At 44.0% G+C, this 16,146-nt stretch overlaps 1 protein-coding gene across 32 annotated transcripts; it reads right to left on the bottom strand.

Moving 5' to 3' along the window:
- Window positions 1-478: 478 nt before the first annotated feature.
- On the bottom strand, window positions 479-15,484 carry LOC136456839 (uncharacterized). 32 transcript variants are annotated; one of them, XR_010759549.1, is made up of 8 exons: window positions 14,186-14,325; window positions 7,694-13,906; window positions 5,037-5,144; window positions 4,826-4,926; window positions 4,414-4,603; window positions 2,783-2,947; window positions 2,321-2,521; window positions 479-1,876 (listed from the first exon to the last, which is right to left on the bottom strand). XR_010759549.1 is itself a non-coding variant. In XM_066456833.1 (6 exons), exons 2-5 carry the CDS (start codon window positions 9,706-9,708, stop codon window positions 2,321-2,323), a joined length of 495 nt encoding a protein of 164 aa, XP_066312930.1. In that variant the 5' UTR covers window positions 9,709-13,906; window positions 14,186-14,325; the 3' UTR covers window positions 479-1,876. The 32 variants fall into 32 exon arrangements, 7 of the variants coding, with proteins under 7 accessions (XP_066312930.1, XP_066312925.1, XP_066312926.1 ...); XR_010759552.1 differs by having other exon boundaries at window positions 4,414-4,594; XR_010759538.1 differs by lacking the exon at window positions 4,826-4,926 and adding an exon at window positions 14,992-15,484 and having other exon boundaries at window positions 480-1,876; window positions 14,186-14,262.
- Window positions 15,485-16,146: the final 662 nt, after the last annotated feature.

Here is a 16,146-nt window from a genome sequence, read left to right as displayed (position 1 = left end):
AAATTTGACTCAGGAGAACTTCAACCTTGCAGTGTCATCTCTAATGTGGGTTGGGATTTCTTTGTTTGACATTGAAGAACTGGGAATAGAGTTAAACGAGTACAACTCAAAGAAATTGACTAAGAAAAATGTGAAGATTTTAGATAATTTACTCACCGGCAAGTATACAAAGCTGACACCAAGATAGAAAGCGGCAATGGAGAAAATGAGAGCTGTTGACAGAAAAGCAAGTTTTAAAATGATGCATGAGCATGGCTACCGCTACGTGGTAGATTGTTTACTACCGAAACTAATAAACCGCACAATGGGCATCGAAGAACAAGCTACATCACAATGATGTGTCTCTGATAAGTATTGATGGCTTCTTACTTATGGGTAACCATTCTTTTAACTATTCTTTTAAGCATTGATGATTGCTTAAAACAAGACCATGAGATCAACATAATATCCCAGCCATGAGATCACATTGCTGGGATATTATGTTGATCACATGGCCTTGTTTTAAGCAATCATCAATGCTTAAAAGAATGATTACCCATAAGTAAGAAGCCATCAATACTTACTAGAGACACATCATTGTGGTGTAGTTTGTTCTTCGATGCCCATTGCGCGGTTTATTAGCTTCAGTAGTAAACAATCTGCCACATAGCGGTAGCCTTGCTCATGCATCATTTCAAAACTTGCTTTTCTGCCAACAACTCTCATTTTCTCCACTGCCACTTTCCATCTTGGTGTCAACTTTGTATACTTGTCAGTGAGTAAATTATCTAAAATCTCCACATCTTTCTTAGTTAATTTCTTTGAGTTATACTCGTTTAACTCTATTTCTAGTTCTTCAATGTCAAACAAAGAAATCTCAACCCACATTAGAGATGGCACTGTAAGGTTGAAGTTCTCCTGAGCCAAATTTACACTTTTTTGGGAATAATATCTCATGATTTTCAATCATAACGGGTCTGCATCAGCCACACCAATGACATATAGCTTGGTCTCCCTCTAAAGCCACTTCAAAAATCGACGTGAAGAAATATCAAGAGAGCCATTGGATGTCATTATAATACACTTTTTGGTATCATGAAACTCTAAACGCTCCAGGTAGTTAAAGATTGTCTCCTTCTCCAGAACAAGGATATACTTCGGATCTTGATCAAAAGTGCAGCTCTCAATCTTGCTCTCATCTGGAATGAGTTTTATGTGAGCAATCTAAAATTCTGCCATCTTTTAAGTGTATATTCATCTTCCTACAAACCCAACCAAGTAAGATTCAAGAACCTCCGTGTACATCCAAACATGAAACATATGTCAGTAACAATCTCATCCGACGCAACTTGAGTCTGAAACAGATAACCACCGATAAAAGAGATCTCTAAGTGTGACAGCTAACTCCGAGTCAAGATTCTCAAAGATAGCCTTCAATGCCCATGCTGTCATTGCCGCAGTGTGAGTGTAAGTTACATAGTAGAAATTCCAATTCACTTCTTTTCCACACTTTAAGAGTGGAAAGCAAACATCACTATTTTACTTTATTTCGTCCACTGCCTTGTTGGGAATCCTGAAACAAAACCCTCTGCTCTCAGAAACCTGGTCAATAATAGGATACACAAAATTCTTAATTCTTTGCTTCATTTCATCTGACTGAAATCCTTTGCAATGATATAGGCCTTGTCAAGTTTCTTCAGATCATGATCAGTCAACTCCCACGTCGGGATGGTGATGTCTTGATTATTGCGAGAAAGATAACTCATATACTCACTATATATAGAAGTGACCAGCTGTCCTTTCGCACTCTCTTCAAGCGTGCCAGATTCTGAAGGACAATTATCATAATGTCTGTCATTACTCTCTGACTTCCAAAGCTTTGGCTCGTCCATCTCTGCTGTATATAAGAAACAAAATCATGTGCACAGCATTAACACTGTTATTCTTTAACAGGCTCCTGTGGCAACTATGAGAAAAGTACCGCTGAAAATTGAAAAGAATTTTCTATGTATTTAACAGCTCAGAATCTATAAATGAAAGTAAATAGTAACCTTCTACACAGCAAGAAGAAGAAAGACTAAATTGGAATATAGATATGTTCACTTGATATTAGATAATTGAAATCTTTTTTGTATAGGTTTAATTATATATTGAAGAACATACTTTATATAGAGTGCATCTCTTTACTTTTCTAAACATTGTAGGATCATAAACCCAACCCTTTGTAGGATCATAAATCCACAATCTCTTTACATTCCAAGACCTAAGAGAAACGATGGAGATGTTGAAACCCTAACAGATCGAGGAACGGGAAAGAAGATGCGTTTGGAGGCGAGCTCACCTACGGAGCCGGAGGTTTTGATGCCGCTGTCCGATGAGATGTCGAGACAGAAGAGATCCACGGCGGCGTGGGAGCGCGGGTAGGTCGAGGGCGGAGAGGGAGCAGGAAGGCGGCGAAATGGAGTGGGGGAGGAAGGCGGCGGGGACGTACTTCTTGGTCTTCAGGTACTTCTTGGTCAACTACTTCAGGTACCTGCAGAAACTTAACGAAGAACAACTTGTTTTCACAGGAGGCACAACACAGTTAAGCCGCTCAAAAGACCCAGTAACTGATGCATACTATACTATTTGAGTAAACAACCCAGTAACTCATGAAAGCAAACAACTGGTCAACTGAACAAACAATGAACTACAGTAAGTTTCAGACGTGAACAAAATACCACTAAAACAGCTCAAGAGAGAAACTGCAAGCAATGACGGGTGTGCAGGTATGCAGCTGCATTACAGCAATAAAAGGGCGTACCTAGTGCAAAGAACTCCCGCTCTGTGCAGGGTCTGGGGAAGGGTGTCACTGGCAAGCCTTACCCTCGCATGTGAAATGCGAGTAGACCGCGACTCGAACCCGGGATCTTCCGATCACAGGCGGTAAGACTACCGCTTGCACCAGGCCCGCAATGTGCTAATAAAACTGTCAAGCCAATAACAAAGCTGTCAATGACAAACGATTTTATTAATAATAAGACATCGGAAAGTACACAAAAAATGACAACTAATACACCACATGTTACAATAAAGAATGCACCCAATGTTTATATCTCTAGTGCGCTAAATTTTTAGGCTTGTTTGTGATGTCACAAAAATTGTGCCAGTGACAACAGAATGGTCACAAGGATCACATATCTTACAGTTTTTGCTCTCAAAATCTGAGTTCAACACTGAAAAATCTCTAGAAATAGGCATATACCTGTATGGATATTCAAGACATAACAAATGGCACCTCATGAATTAAAGTTACTGCATTGCACTTTGATCATTTGGCAAAGCAGTCATGCCTACATAGCACACACTTGAGACTTCATTGGCAGCTGGTGATGCAAAGTAATCAATCAATCACTATCCAGAATCTATCATCCAGGGCGAGCAAAGTGTCACAGCTCACAACACAGAAAATGGTAATGACACAGAAAAGGTAATAGATAGCAGAACTGGAATAGGAAAAAAAAACTAGTGTAGCAATTATTTTTCTTTTCCAGAGGCACTACTACTGCTAGTGTGACCTAAGCCGTGGAAATCATATACTGTATTCTCTGCACGTTTTAATAGTTATCTAAGCCTCTATATTAACCAAACACTAGCACTTCAAAACAGAGAAGCGACCTGGAAACCAACAAACTGACCATGTGTCATACATGTACAGACCACTAGCCCCTTGGATGTGTTTGTGATTAAATTCCAGGTAAGCCACTAACTGATTGAATACCACAAGTGTGCTAGAGACATGTACAGAACTGCGCCAGTGGAAGCAAAGTAATCAAGGTAGCAGAGCCCGAGCACCAAAAATGTATGCATAGCACATCAAGGTCAACTTTGCAATATATCCTATTCCTATATAAATGAGATAGCATGGATGAAGCCTTCAAAGACTTTTAAGCACAGGAAGAATTTTAAGCTGCTTTTGAAAGGACTAATGTAGGACTGATAAGCATTGCCCTATATAAGAAACTACTAACCATTAATTCATCATAGTTAAAAAAAAATCCTAACTTCTTCAAGCATTTAACTACATTTCTGAATCATTCTTTCACTGAGCAATGACTGGGTTCAGGACAACAGCAGCCAGGCCAGCTGATTCCTTCCCGGCTTCCAGCAGGAGAATGAAGTTTCCTACTAGTAATTAATTAATTCATGCAGGACTATGCATCTATAAAAAGCATTGCAAAGCAGGGTGAATAACTGAATGGGCAAGATGCTGTAGATCTAAAAGGCACTCACATGAAAAAATTCGCAGGTAACTGAGCAAGTGAAAGGATCTGAACAAGCTGTATGGATCGAACTCTAGTCTAGACTGACGACAAAGATCAGAGTGACGGCAGATGCCTTCGCATTGCCTAGCGGGCCAACCAAAGAACCTCCAGGGAAGGAGCAAGGACACACCTTCACTGGGTGGCAGTGCCGTTCGCTGGCGGTGGCGGTGGCGGGAACTTGTTCTTGGCCGACGGCGGGAGCAAGGTCGCAGGTGTAATTTGGGACCAGGGAGCAGGGTCCCGGCGGCGGCAGGAGCTTGTTCTGAGCCAGCCACCAGCAGCTCCAGCCACCCGTGCAACTTGCTACAGGCCTGCAACAACTAAAAAATAACGGAAAATAACACAATGATGCCAATGCTTGAGTATAGCAAACTACTGAATTGGAATTTAAACTACTGAAACAAGTGTGGTTGGGCCTGAGTCTAGCAATCATTCAAATGTATTCTGCTCTAACTTTTTTCCCAAACTAATAAACAGACAGATCAAATGGAATGCATAAACAGCTCTCCAAAACTAACATTCCAACCAATAGCACGACCCACCATCATTCCTCTACATTCTACAATGACCCCTCATACACTAGAGGGGCACTATTCTTTCCGAGCCCTCTCATTGTCCTTGAAGCAACCAGTCTGAACCAGATCTGCCATGTTTAGATCAGTGGCCATATGCCTAGGTCAACCAGCGTGTCCAAGTACAATAGTCATGGTCAGTTAAACACTCAGTAAGCAAAAACGTTATCCCACAACTTACGATGGATGTCTGTCCATATTTCTTGATACCTTGGTCCCAGTTCCCAAATCTTCTGTTGTCTCCTTGGCCATTGTAAATCGTCAAGAGAAAATTGTGCTCTAACAGGACCTGTCAAATATAAAAAGAAAATCAAGCTAGTTGGTAAGAAGCAAGGAGTATCTCAATCTCAACAATATATATAAAAGCTGCTTATTACTTATCCATTAGAGTTACTGTCGTTTTTAATGAACTAAGTAAACATCTTATATAAGATGTCAACAAAACAAGATCTCATGTTGAGACCAAACCTCAAATGGAAAGAGCAAGCAGAACTCAAGGAAAGTGGCATATTCGATTGGACCCTCAATCTGAGATTTTCCATTAAAAATGTTTAAGTTCAAGCTTTTATAGAAAGCACAAGAGTTTTCTCAATCTACAAGAATAGAAGGAAAAATTATGCTACATAAATGATCATAGTGTCCCCTTTACTCCCTCCCCTCTTTGCATAGCACATGGATAGGCAGTGAGCAAAATGTATGGATTGCCTGAGTAGTTGGAACTCGAAGCATGCTATCCAAGCCACGCAAAGATGGTGCACCCGAATCTGGAGATATTTATGTTCAATCCCCCAACCATGGTTATTAAGTTAGTATAAATGGAGGGGAGGCAATCTGCTACCTTCTGTCGAATGGATAGCATAAAAACAGAACCTAGAGTTGATTAGATAGAAATGGCAAACACAGAGGGATGGAAAAAGGGCAAAAGATAAAAGAACCACCTACCCAGCTACCCCTATTTCCCTATCCCACAGTAGCCAACAAGCCCAGAAACATCTCAAGCATTCAGGTGACATAAAGAGAGTAGTTCTGAATCTTTGCCCCGCCGTTTCCACCTCCACTCTTCTTGCCATCACCTGTCCTACCATGTCTATCCCTCAGCTCCACCATCATCAGCAACTACTCACCTCCACAAGCGTCTTCCACGCCTACAGCTACCTCATCTCCAACGTGGTCTGGGGGATTCGACAGCTGTCAACAGCACATGCCAAATGGGATCACCGCAGCGGCAACGCCCCTAGCACAACCTTGACATGCCACATAGGAGGTTCCTTGAAAACCATGTCCACCAACACGAACCCTAGTGGTGGGATGCATTCCAGACAGGATGCATCTGGCACCATCCTACACCATGCAGAGGCAATGCCCTCTCCACTCTGCGCTGCTAGCTGCTGCGCGAACTCCATGAAAAGCATATGGTTTAACACAGAGCCACTGCCAGAACTACTACAATGTGACAGGTGTGGGGAAGTGAATTGGAAGGGTAATGGGCTGCTAATGGCAAATATGGCTTATTAGACGCCATTATAGTGAGCATAATAAGCCGTCCTTATAGTGGAGTATTTAGAGCTAGGCTTTTGAAGGTTGAAAATGTGCAAAACTGATGCATTTTTCTACTACTTAAAACAGGAGTTGGTGGTGATGGTGTGCCTGCCATCACCACCAATCTGCCCCAAACTTTTTTTTTCTTATTTACCAACCTTGCCTTTGACTCAAGTATTGGGAATTTGCTGACTGCCTTATTTCATTTGTAAATAGTAACAGTTACATGTTTTCTCATTTGTATTCTCTGTGACACCGTTCTTACAAGAACTACATGCACATGTTTAATTGTTTGGTCTGTTTTGCAATGCACAGGTGATTTTTCTTGTCAACACCCAATATATCTTTTAGATAAAAATGGATGCCAATGCCAAATGTCCAAATCACCTCAAACTTATGGTACTTAGTACTTGATACTATTTCAAGCTAGCTAATAAACATGTGAAAATTAAAAATAAAATCTAACTCGATGAACTTGGAAACGGATGTTACTTTAACGCTCAGTATTAGCCTCAGTTGAAATTTTTACTGAACAAAACACGTGCAACAGTGCAACACAAAATGAAAACGAAAACAACAAAACACCCTTAGCCACCTTATAAGCTTAAAATATACAAACTATTGTGCAAGCCGAACTGTTGTAATATTTTACAAGATCATACTACTTTCGGGTCACTGAGAATGTAACAGGGGACCACATAGAATTTTCTATCAAGACAGAAAACTAATGTTGACCTCTGCTAACGCCAGGAATATTGTTACACTTCCATCAAACATGAAAACTAGACCTCTCTTTTTCCATGTGTCGACCTCGCCGCGGATTCCACTAATGCATGTGTACAGCTCAGGGGCAAAGTTATTTAGACCGGACTGGACAAGGAACGGATCAAAGTGTTAACGGTTCCAAAGCCCATGATGTTGCCTTTTCATCATTGTTTTTCACATTTATCATTTTTTTTTATAATTATCTTTATGTTCCCTTCCTACTCCTTTTTCTCCAAAAAAAAAAAACCAGCCACCGCTCCCCCCTTGACAGGGTCCAAAGAAAAATTAGAACAAAAAAATCAAGCATGTGACAGGAAAAAAACAATAGGCAAAAGTGGAAAAAATGAGGAAAAGGCAAAAAGAAAACAACTGACGAAGAAAAAAATGTGCAACCCCACTAAAAAGACAGATGGGTGAAAAAAATGATCGCAAAAAAAATGACAGACAAAGATTCATGTTGCCCTTTAGTATTAGGAACAGCATTGAAATATGGAGAACACCAGTGGAATACAATATCTTGAACACATATGATACCTGCATTTCCTGTTTCTGCTTCGGATCCAACACAAGATTAGTAGCATTGCTAGCATCTTCCACAACAAGATCGGTAGCATCTTCCACCACAACAAGATCGGTAGCATCTTCCACCACAAGAAGATCGGTAGCATCTTCCACCACAACAAGATCAGTACCATCTTCCACCACAACAAGATTGGTAGCATTACCACAACAAGATCGGTACCATCTTCCACCACAACAAGATTGGTAGCATTTCCCACCACAAGAAGATTGGTAGTAAGATTGGTAGCATTTTCCACCTCCATCCATCCTTGTGGTTCTTTTTTGTGTCCCCTTTTGGAACCTTATTCTCATCCCCAACCTTCTCCATACATGTGGGTTGACCATGACCAACCTTGTGGTTCTTCTTTGTGTACGCATATGGAACCTTGTTCCCATTCCAACCTTTCGTTTCTTGTTTGCATGCTTATGTGAAGAGTTAGTGTTAGAAGGGTCATCCTCATCTTCTTGTTTATCTTCATCTTTGTTTTTTTTCCACCACGTTAAAAACCGTTCAGAATTGAAAACGAAAACTAACGGCTGGCCACGAAGCTAATCACCAAGGGATCAACGAACATGAACCGACCGCAACGGAGAGGGCGAATAATGTCCTTCCAAATTCCACACAGCTCAGATTGAATGAAGGACTTTCTATCCAGCCTGTCAGAAGGGAGGACATCAAGTTCCTCTTGTTTTTCTAATACCTCAATTATCCTTTTAACAAATTTTTGTATTTTCTACTTTTCTAGTATGTCCTTTTAGACTCTGGCCCCAACCTTTCAAAAACTTCTTAATTCTGTCCATTTTGATACACACATTTAGGCACATTTAGTATGAACACTTCTGCCCCATATTTCCTTGATTTTAAACAAAAATTATGGATGTTTCAACCATGAATTTTCAAAGCAAAAAGGCTTTGAATCAGTTTTTTGAGCCATCTCAGGTCTGACATGTGTCTAGGAATCTTCTTCAGATTGCATAGGGGAAACTCTTTTTCCCAAGCCTCAGCCATTAAGACTCTATTTAGTCTTTCTAAAGTAGGCTCCTTCCTGCTCCAGGAGAACTTACCTCCAATTAAAGGTAGTTCTGAGCTCATAAGTATTGATAATCAAATTGAAAGTATTAGAAAAATCATTGTCCACATAGTTCTCATTTTTGTGCTGAACCTTAAAATATTGAAGTCCCCTCCAATTAGTAAGGGATGTTTAGCTTTGAAGCAAAAGCTGGACAGTACAGCCAGGAAGCTGTCCTTATCATTATCATGTGCAGGGCCATATACATTGGCTAAGGTCCAATGTTTTTCTACAGCATCATATCAAAAACATTGGACATAAATCAAATAATCTCCACTTTCAAAGCTCTCTACATCAAATCTATCATTTTTTATACCACTAAGCATATCCCCAGACTTCCCATTAGAGGGAATCAGTATATGACTTCTTCATAGTCTCTTGGAGATCAATGAAATCAGCCTTGTATTCCCAAATTAAATCCATAATAAACATACTAAGACCTTCCGCATCTCTACAATTCCAAATGATTCCTATCACTTACATACCTTCTTAATGGTAGAATCTAGGGCTAGCCATAGACTCCACTCCAACAGAGTTCTTTGAACCATCAGAAGGTTGGTTCATGGAAGCTCTGTGTTTTTTATTCCTCTTCTTAGCCGATCTTTTCTTTGTGGCACTTGCAACTATTATGCAAGGCTCCTCTTAAGACTCCTCAGTTGCCCATCCATTCACAATTTCAGTTTCAAAGGGAGAATTTTCATCCTCCAAGTTATTGACAGAGGTACTAGGACCAATGTTTTGCTCATTCAATTTCATCGTGGCATTTTCAAGGCCTTTTAACATATCAATTTTTTCATATGATGTGGATTCAGCATGAATCCCCATTTGAGCAGCAAGAACAATAATAGAGGAATTATTAAGAACTGCAAAGGAGTTCTGACTAGGAATAGCACCTTGGCTGATCTGATCCTGGGACATCTTGATTTTTAGCTGTTCTTCAATCTTCAACTCTGATTCTCTTGCTTTTTCTCACTTCCTGCCACTCAGCCCCATATTCCTTGATGTTTCCAAGAGAAAGAATACCCACAGAACTATTCATGTTATCAGTAGTCTCCACTTCAACAGTACCAATATCCTCAACCTCTGCCTTTAGCTTGTATGACTTCTTCCAGCACCTTCTTTTGGTACCCATCATCTTGTGAGAGCTTAGCCTCATTTGTGTCGTCATTCTTCATGTGAACATCCAGGCTAGTAGTGTTATCATTCAGCACATCTTCTACATCCAGCACGGCAGCACATCTTCTACTTGCATCTTCTCCCATCCTTCTTCCTGGCTTGAAACAACAGCTGGTGGGTCTTGAGTACCATGGTGTGCGCTTAGTGACACAGCCCTATCAGTAGCAGTACCCAACACCTCTTCTTCCCCTGCTGCCAACTCCTTCCTCTTGTTAGATTTTCCACTGACAATCACAGTTTGGCAAATCTTGTCTTCAGAGACTTCACCAGAGCTTAAGATGACCACGGCCTCCCCTGTATCCGCCGCCCCCTCTGTCGTTTTGGCGTCCAGGAAAGCCCCGGCCTCCGCCAAACCTTCCTCCCCCTGTTATGGTAGTATGGTCTCTGATCCATGGTAGTCCGAGGCTGCGCAGGAGCCCGAACAACCTGGGAGAAAGAGCGTGTATCTCCTCCAAGAGTTGACCAGAGAACACCTGCTTCCGCTCCACGAAGGGGAGCAGAGGAATCAGGGGAAGAAGGATGAGAATCAGACCTTGTAACTACAGGAACTGTCGCACACGCACCAAACTCCTCGCTACGCCTCCATACATGAGCCAACCGTAAGATTAAATCAGCATCCGGATGGTCCTTAATCTCATGCGGGTGCCGCCTCACATCCTCAGGACCCTGCCCCCGCTGCAACTCGCCCGATCGAAAGGATTCGGAAACCCTAGGCCTGCAACTCGGAGTCGCCGGTGCAGGAGGAGAAAGCGAGCACGAGGAGGGAGGAGAGAGGACCCTGCCCCAGCTGCAACTCGCCTGATCGAAAGGATTCGGGAACCCTAGGCCTGCAACTCGGAGTCGCCGGTGCGGGAGGAGAAAGCGAGCACGAGGAGGTTTAGGGAAGGAGGCGTATTACCACAGCCTACCGCGCCATCGTCAGTACCTCGGCTAGGCGGGCGTGTTTGGAAGCGTGCGCCAGACTACAACGCCCATGTTTGGTGCTCTTGGTCCGCTCTGGAGCTCTCCGCTTTCTCTGGGAAACGAACCTAGAGTTCGTTTTTTTTTACACGGCTGCGAGCAGGGCAAGGAGGGCGATTTAGCGCGACGACAGGTGGCTCGCGCGGGCTCGCGCGAGAAGGGTAAAACCTCCGCGCGCGCTCCCCACCAGCGAAATCTACCGCCTTTATAAGGGGTCGTTGCCGCTGTGTCTCGTCTCCCTGCTCTTCGCCCTTCCTCTACCCACATGAGAGACCGGCGGTGGTGGTGAGCTGGTGTCCGTCGCGGCGGCATCCTTCCCCGGCAGGCTTCGTCTCCATTCCCCCGCCTTGGATCTACTTCGACGCGACTCTGTGGAGGCGGCCGTCTTCTTCCATCTTCTTTAATTGATGCGGTGGTGCGGATGTTGTTCTTCCGGCCGGATCTCTGCTTCCTCTTCCTCGCCTGGTCTTCTTCTTCTCCCAGCTACGCCGCTCCTTTGGGCCGACGCCGACCCCGAGGTGAAATCGACCCCCAATCCCCCCTATCTCTTGATGGCGATGATGTTAGGGTTTGTTATCGTAGTTGCAATTCATGATTCGTTCATTTCATCATACAAGTTGTGTTTCATGATGGATTAGGGTTTCATTTGATAGTTCATTGATGGTGGTTCTTACACTAGCTCGTTTTTCCAGATGATGTGCTTCTTGTTTACCTCTGCACACCTGATGGTTGTCTGGTTAGCCCTGTATTTTTTTGTTATGGCCAATGGCGTTGTCCTAGGCCCCTGGAGGCATGTACCTACATGCAGCCGTGCGTTATTTGCTTATTGAATCATTGTACAATCATGTTGAGGCCAGGCTGGGTATGATGATCTGTGTTTCATTGTTATATGCATGTCGATGGATCCCTCTGAGAGTCGTGAGATAATGTGTAGACAATCAGCTGCCATGGTTGTTGTCATGCTGTCCTTTGTTACCACTAGGCTTAAAAGGAAAACAGGAACTCCCCTGATGGAGAGTGCCTATCCATGCTTAGGATGACAAGAGCTCCTTTTTTTGCTTTATGCAAACTTTTTAGAGCTAGGAGCCTTGTATCTGAAAGAGAAGGATGCACAATTGAGGAGCAGGTTGCAATGTTCCTTCATGTGGTTGGTCACAACCAAAGGTTTAGAGTTGTCCACCAGTGATTTAGGAGGTCCATAGAGACAGCAGGCACTTCCACCAGGTCTTGTATGTTGTTGGTAAACTTAGGAATGAAATGATGAAGTCTCCTAGCACTACCATCCACCCAAAGGTACTTGGAAGCCATAGATGGAATCCATTCTTGAAGTGCATTAGGTAGATGTGCATATTCTGTTATCTCACTTCATGGTTTTAGGAATGCATTGGTGCCATTGATGGCAAGGGTGCCTAGACACATGCAGGCTGCTTTCATGGGTAGAAAACACAACCCCACACAAAATGTCATGGCTGCTGTGGACTTTGATCTCAAGTTCACACATGTCCTTGCTGGCTGGGAGGGCTCTGCCCATGGTGCGCTTATCCTGGTTAATGCCATTGAGAAGAATGATGGGTTCACTGTCCTAGAAGGTAACTGCACTACCTAATCAATGCATTTATGTCCTTACCATTGGCACACACAGTAAATGTTCAATTGTAGGTAAATTCCAGGTTATGCATGCCGCAGAGTATGGGAGTAGAAACCACCCAACCAATGCAAGGGAGCTTTTCAACCTAAGGCACTCGTCACTAAGGGTCACTGTGGAGAGGGCTTTTGGTGCAGTGAAGAACAGGTTTCGTATCCTAGACAACAAGCTCTTTCACCCATACAAGACACAGGTGAAGCTTATATTGGCCTGCTGTATTGTGCACAATTGGATCTTAGGTTTTAGCATTGACCAAGTAGTGCCAGCTTAGTGCCAGTTGAGGAGGGTTTCACTAGCACCCAACCAGATCCACTTGACACCCTGCCTCTTAATGAAAGCCAGTCTTAAGAGTCCAATGCCATGCAGTAAACCGACTAGTGAATTTATACGTGGGTCGTGCTACTCTAGGAGTTATACTGGTTGAGGCCGGTGGGTCGTGCTGCTCTAGGAAAACGATGGTAGCATCCAAAGACACGAGCAGTTATACTGGTTGAGGCCGGAACCCTACGTCCAGTCTTACAATGGGTGCGTGTGCGTGTTCCAGAGATTTGGTCTTAAATGAGAAGGAAGAAGAGGCCTGGAAGGATTTACAAAATTGTTTATTACTTTTTTATTATTTTCCAAAAATATGGGCAAAAATTCGTAACCCCGGTGTCGCCCACTCTCTCTCTCTTCTTTACTTCCCAATCGGCCCGCCTGCCGCCATTGCCATTTGCCTAATCGGTCTAATTCCTTGTCCGCCCGCTCCCTCCCTCCATCGCTTGCTCCCTTGCCCCAGCCTGTCGCCTAGAGCAAGGAGAGTGTGCGCAAGTTCGCGCAGGAGGCCATCGCGCCGCACACCCCCGCGGCCATGGAGGCAGTGGGCGAGAGCGACGCGACCGTCCAGGGCCACGATGGAGGCGAGGCCAATCCTATGCAAGAGAATGTGAGTCTTCGTGATCTAATTCAGCAAGGAGTTGATGGCAACAATAGGAAAAAGTGAAGGGTTCCACGTGAAAAAATGTAAAGAAATATATAAACAACAAATGAATGTTGATCTCAAGATTTACATAGACTTCAGGGTTCCCAATACAAAGTGTTTTGTTAGCTTCTTGTATTTCCACAAACAATACACAAATTGACTGAAACTTATAAAATTTATATAAAATCAAAACCAAATCCAAAAATTATTACTCAAATTTTGTTAAGTTCCTTTCAACCAAAGAGTGTAACCGTGTCATTGCTTGTGAAATATAAATCTTGAAAAGCCTAACGACATGTGCAATCCATAGACTGCTCTAAAGTCAGTCTGCGTGTGCAGACCAGAAGAGGCTCGAGGTCAGGGCCGTACTCGATCTGGAACAAAAGAATTGGCATTGCGTGAATTATTTTGAATATGATAAAAAGCCTAAATGTGTTTCGAAATAGTTTTAAGTTCCCAATGCAAAATCATTTAATAGTTTTTTATTATTTTGTGAAAATTATCAATCCTTTGCAGTTGCCGTGGCCAAAAATTCATAGCAGCCGTGCAACGCACGGGCACATATTTAGTGAACATAAATAACTCGATCAATACCATAAGCTGTGTAGTGCTGCACTGAATTGAATTGGACAAGATATTCCGAAAGTACTCACGTGAGAATTCTTCCACCTCATGGGGCTCCTCGGATCCTCCCACAAGTTCACCTTCTCCGAATAATACCAACTGCGACCTAGCAAGCACAAATACAAGCGAATCAACAAAGCAAGCTAAATAGCGAAACACATGCTTGCTGTCCTTCAGCCTCAACAACAACCAAGGCCCAAGGGGCACTGATTCCTCCATGCTGCACAATAGAACCGACCACATAGGAATAGGATAACCTACCAGCTACCACAAACAACTGATTCATAAACAAAATCGCAGCCAATTAAGAATCCTGGCAAGCAGATCGAACCAGGGATGTCCAGGGACGAGCCTAATCAATGAGCCAGACAACCGGCGTGTACGATTCCTAGGTCAGGACCCAGGAGAGGGCGAAGGAGAAGGTGTGCTGCGTATGTGCGTACCTTGTGGACCAGGTACGCCACGGCTAGTGATACGGCGAGCCAGGGGCAACCGGGAGGAGGCTAGTGATACGGCGAGCCAGGGGCAACCGGGAGGAGGCCGCCGCCGCCGCAAACACACGAGACGCCATTGCTTCGATTCCTAGGGTGTGTAGCCATTAATTTGTGGCTCATTCAAAATGGATTTAATACCGTTTGGTTAGAGCAAGGGCCTGAGAGTATCTCCAGCATTACTACCTAAAACACACCCCATAGTCTCTATTTAGGTAGAGACCAATTTTCATACTGCCTATATTTTGTTGTTAGCTCCAGCGGCACTACCTAAAACTGACAACCCCCCCCCCCCCCCCCCCCCCCCCCCCCCCCCAAATTCATCCTTACAGATCCTCTATCACCTTCTTCTTCCTATGGAGCAGAGCAAGGGTAGTGCCGGAAACCGCACGGAGCCGGGCAGGGGCACCACCGGAAGCCGCACAGGTGCCGGGAAGGGGCGCCGTCGGGAGCTGTACCCACGCCGGGGAGGGGCGCCGCCGGCAGCCACACCCGCGCTGGGGAGGGGCAGTAGGGCAGGCCATCGGGAGGGGTGCCAAGAAGCGCCGCCGGGGCAGGGCCGCGCCACCTGCAGGCCGCGACGGGGAGGGCACCGCCGCCGGGGCTGGCCGCGACGGGGAGGGCAAGCCGCCGAGACTGGTCTCTGCCGCCCGCACGCCGCCGGAGGTTGCCTCCACCGCCCACAGGCCGCCGGGGGTGGCCGCCGGGGTTGGCCGCGACGCCGAGCAAGGTCGCACGGCAGGTCGCGTCGGGGGCGTTGTGTCGGGGAAGAATTGCGTCGTGGAGGAAAAAAAAGTACGAGTGGAGTAGGAGGCCAACTTAGGCGGCCAGAGATAGTGCCCAGTTCGCTCGCGCCATTCTCTCGTAATACTTTTAAGTCATCACTTATCAGGCAAACTAATAAAGCGTAGAATCGCTGAATAAGTAAGACAGCAAAACATGCAGCACCCCATGTTTAAAAAAAGGACGTCTCGTGCATATCCTGTTACAATTCACACCGTGGACCAGACAATGCTGCTGCTACTACTCTTCCACTTTTGCATAGTACCTATCACACCGTTTGAGGATGGAAATGGATCGGATTCGAGATCTAGATATCCAACATGTTCACTTGTTAATTTCAGTCAGGGTTTATCAGTTAACCAATAGTATTTTCCTCTCACAACACATCAGCGTTAGCTAGGCTTATCAGTTCAGAAACTAACCAGCGAACATGCCGATCATCTTTTAGCACATTTTAATTCGAATACAAATACGGATATAGATATTTTCGAATACGAATACAAAACAGATGTCTCGGGTTTGGATTTCTATTCAGATATTTACTCGATTCAACTTAAAGTGTATATTGTTAAATTTAACATAAATTTCAGGGGCTTAAGCATTTCTACCTCTGTTTTGAAGCGTGTTGGTGATTTTGTCCTTGTTTTTTTAAGTTTGTGATTTTACCCTGCGATTTCAAAACGAAGAGAGACTTTACCAATGGTCTATTATGTCTC

The sequence above is a fragment of the Miscanthus floridulus genome, chromosome 6, assembly GCF_019320115.1.
Source record: "Miscanthus floridulus cultivar M001 chromosome 6, ASM1932011v1, whole genome shotgun sequence".
NCBI lineage: Eukaryota > Viridiplantae > Streptophyta > Magnoliopsida > Poales > Poaceae > Miscanthus > Miscanthus floridulus.
Note: the sequence above shows the minus strand (reverse complement) of the source record. Positions and strands in the feature narration are given on the sequence as shown.

Excerpts from the sequence above, each read along its gene's own strand:
- LOC136456839 (XM_066456827.1), bottom strand. The coding sequence starts at position 8,116 with ATGGGAACAAGGTTCCATATGCGTACACAAAGAAGAACCACAAGGTTG. Across the intron at positions 5,145-7,693 it reads AGCAGAAACAGGAAATGCAG|GTCCTGTTAGAGCACAATTT; the intron begins GTATCATATGTG and ends TATATTTGACAG. Across the intron at positions 3,345-4,413 it reads GGCACTGCCACCCAGTGAAG|CTGCCAATGAAGTCTCAAGT; the intron begins GTGTGTCCTTGC and ends TTGCATCACCAG.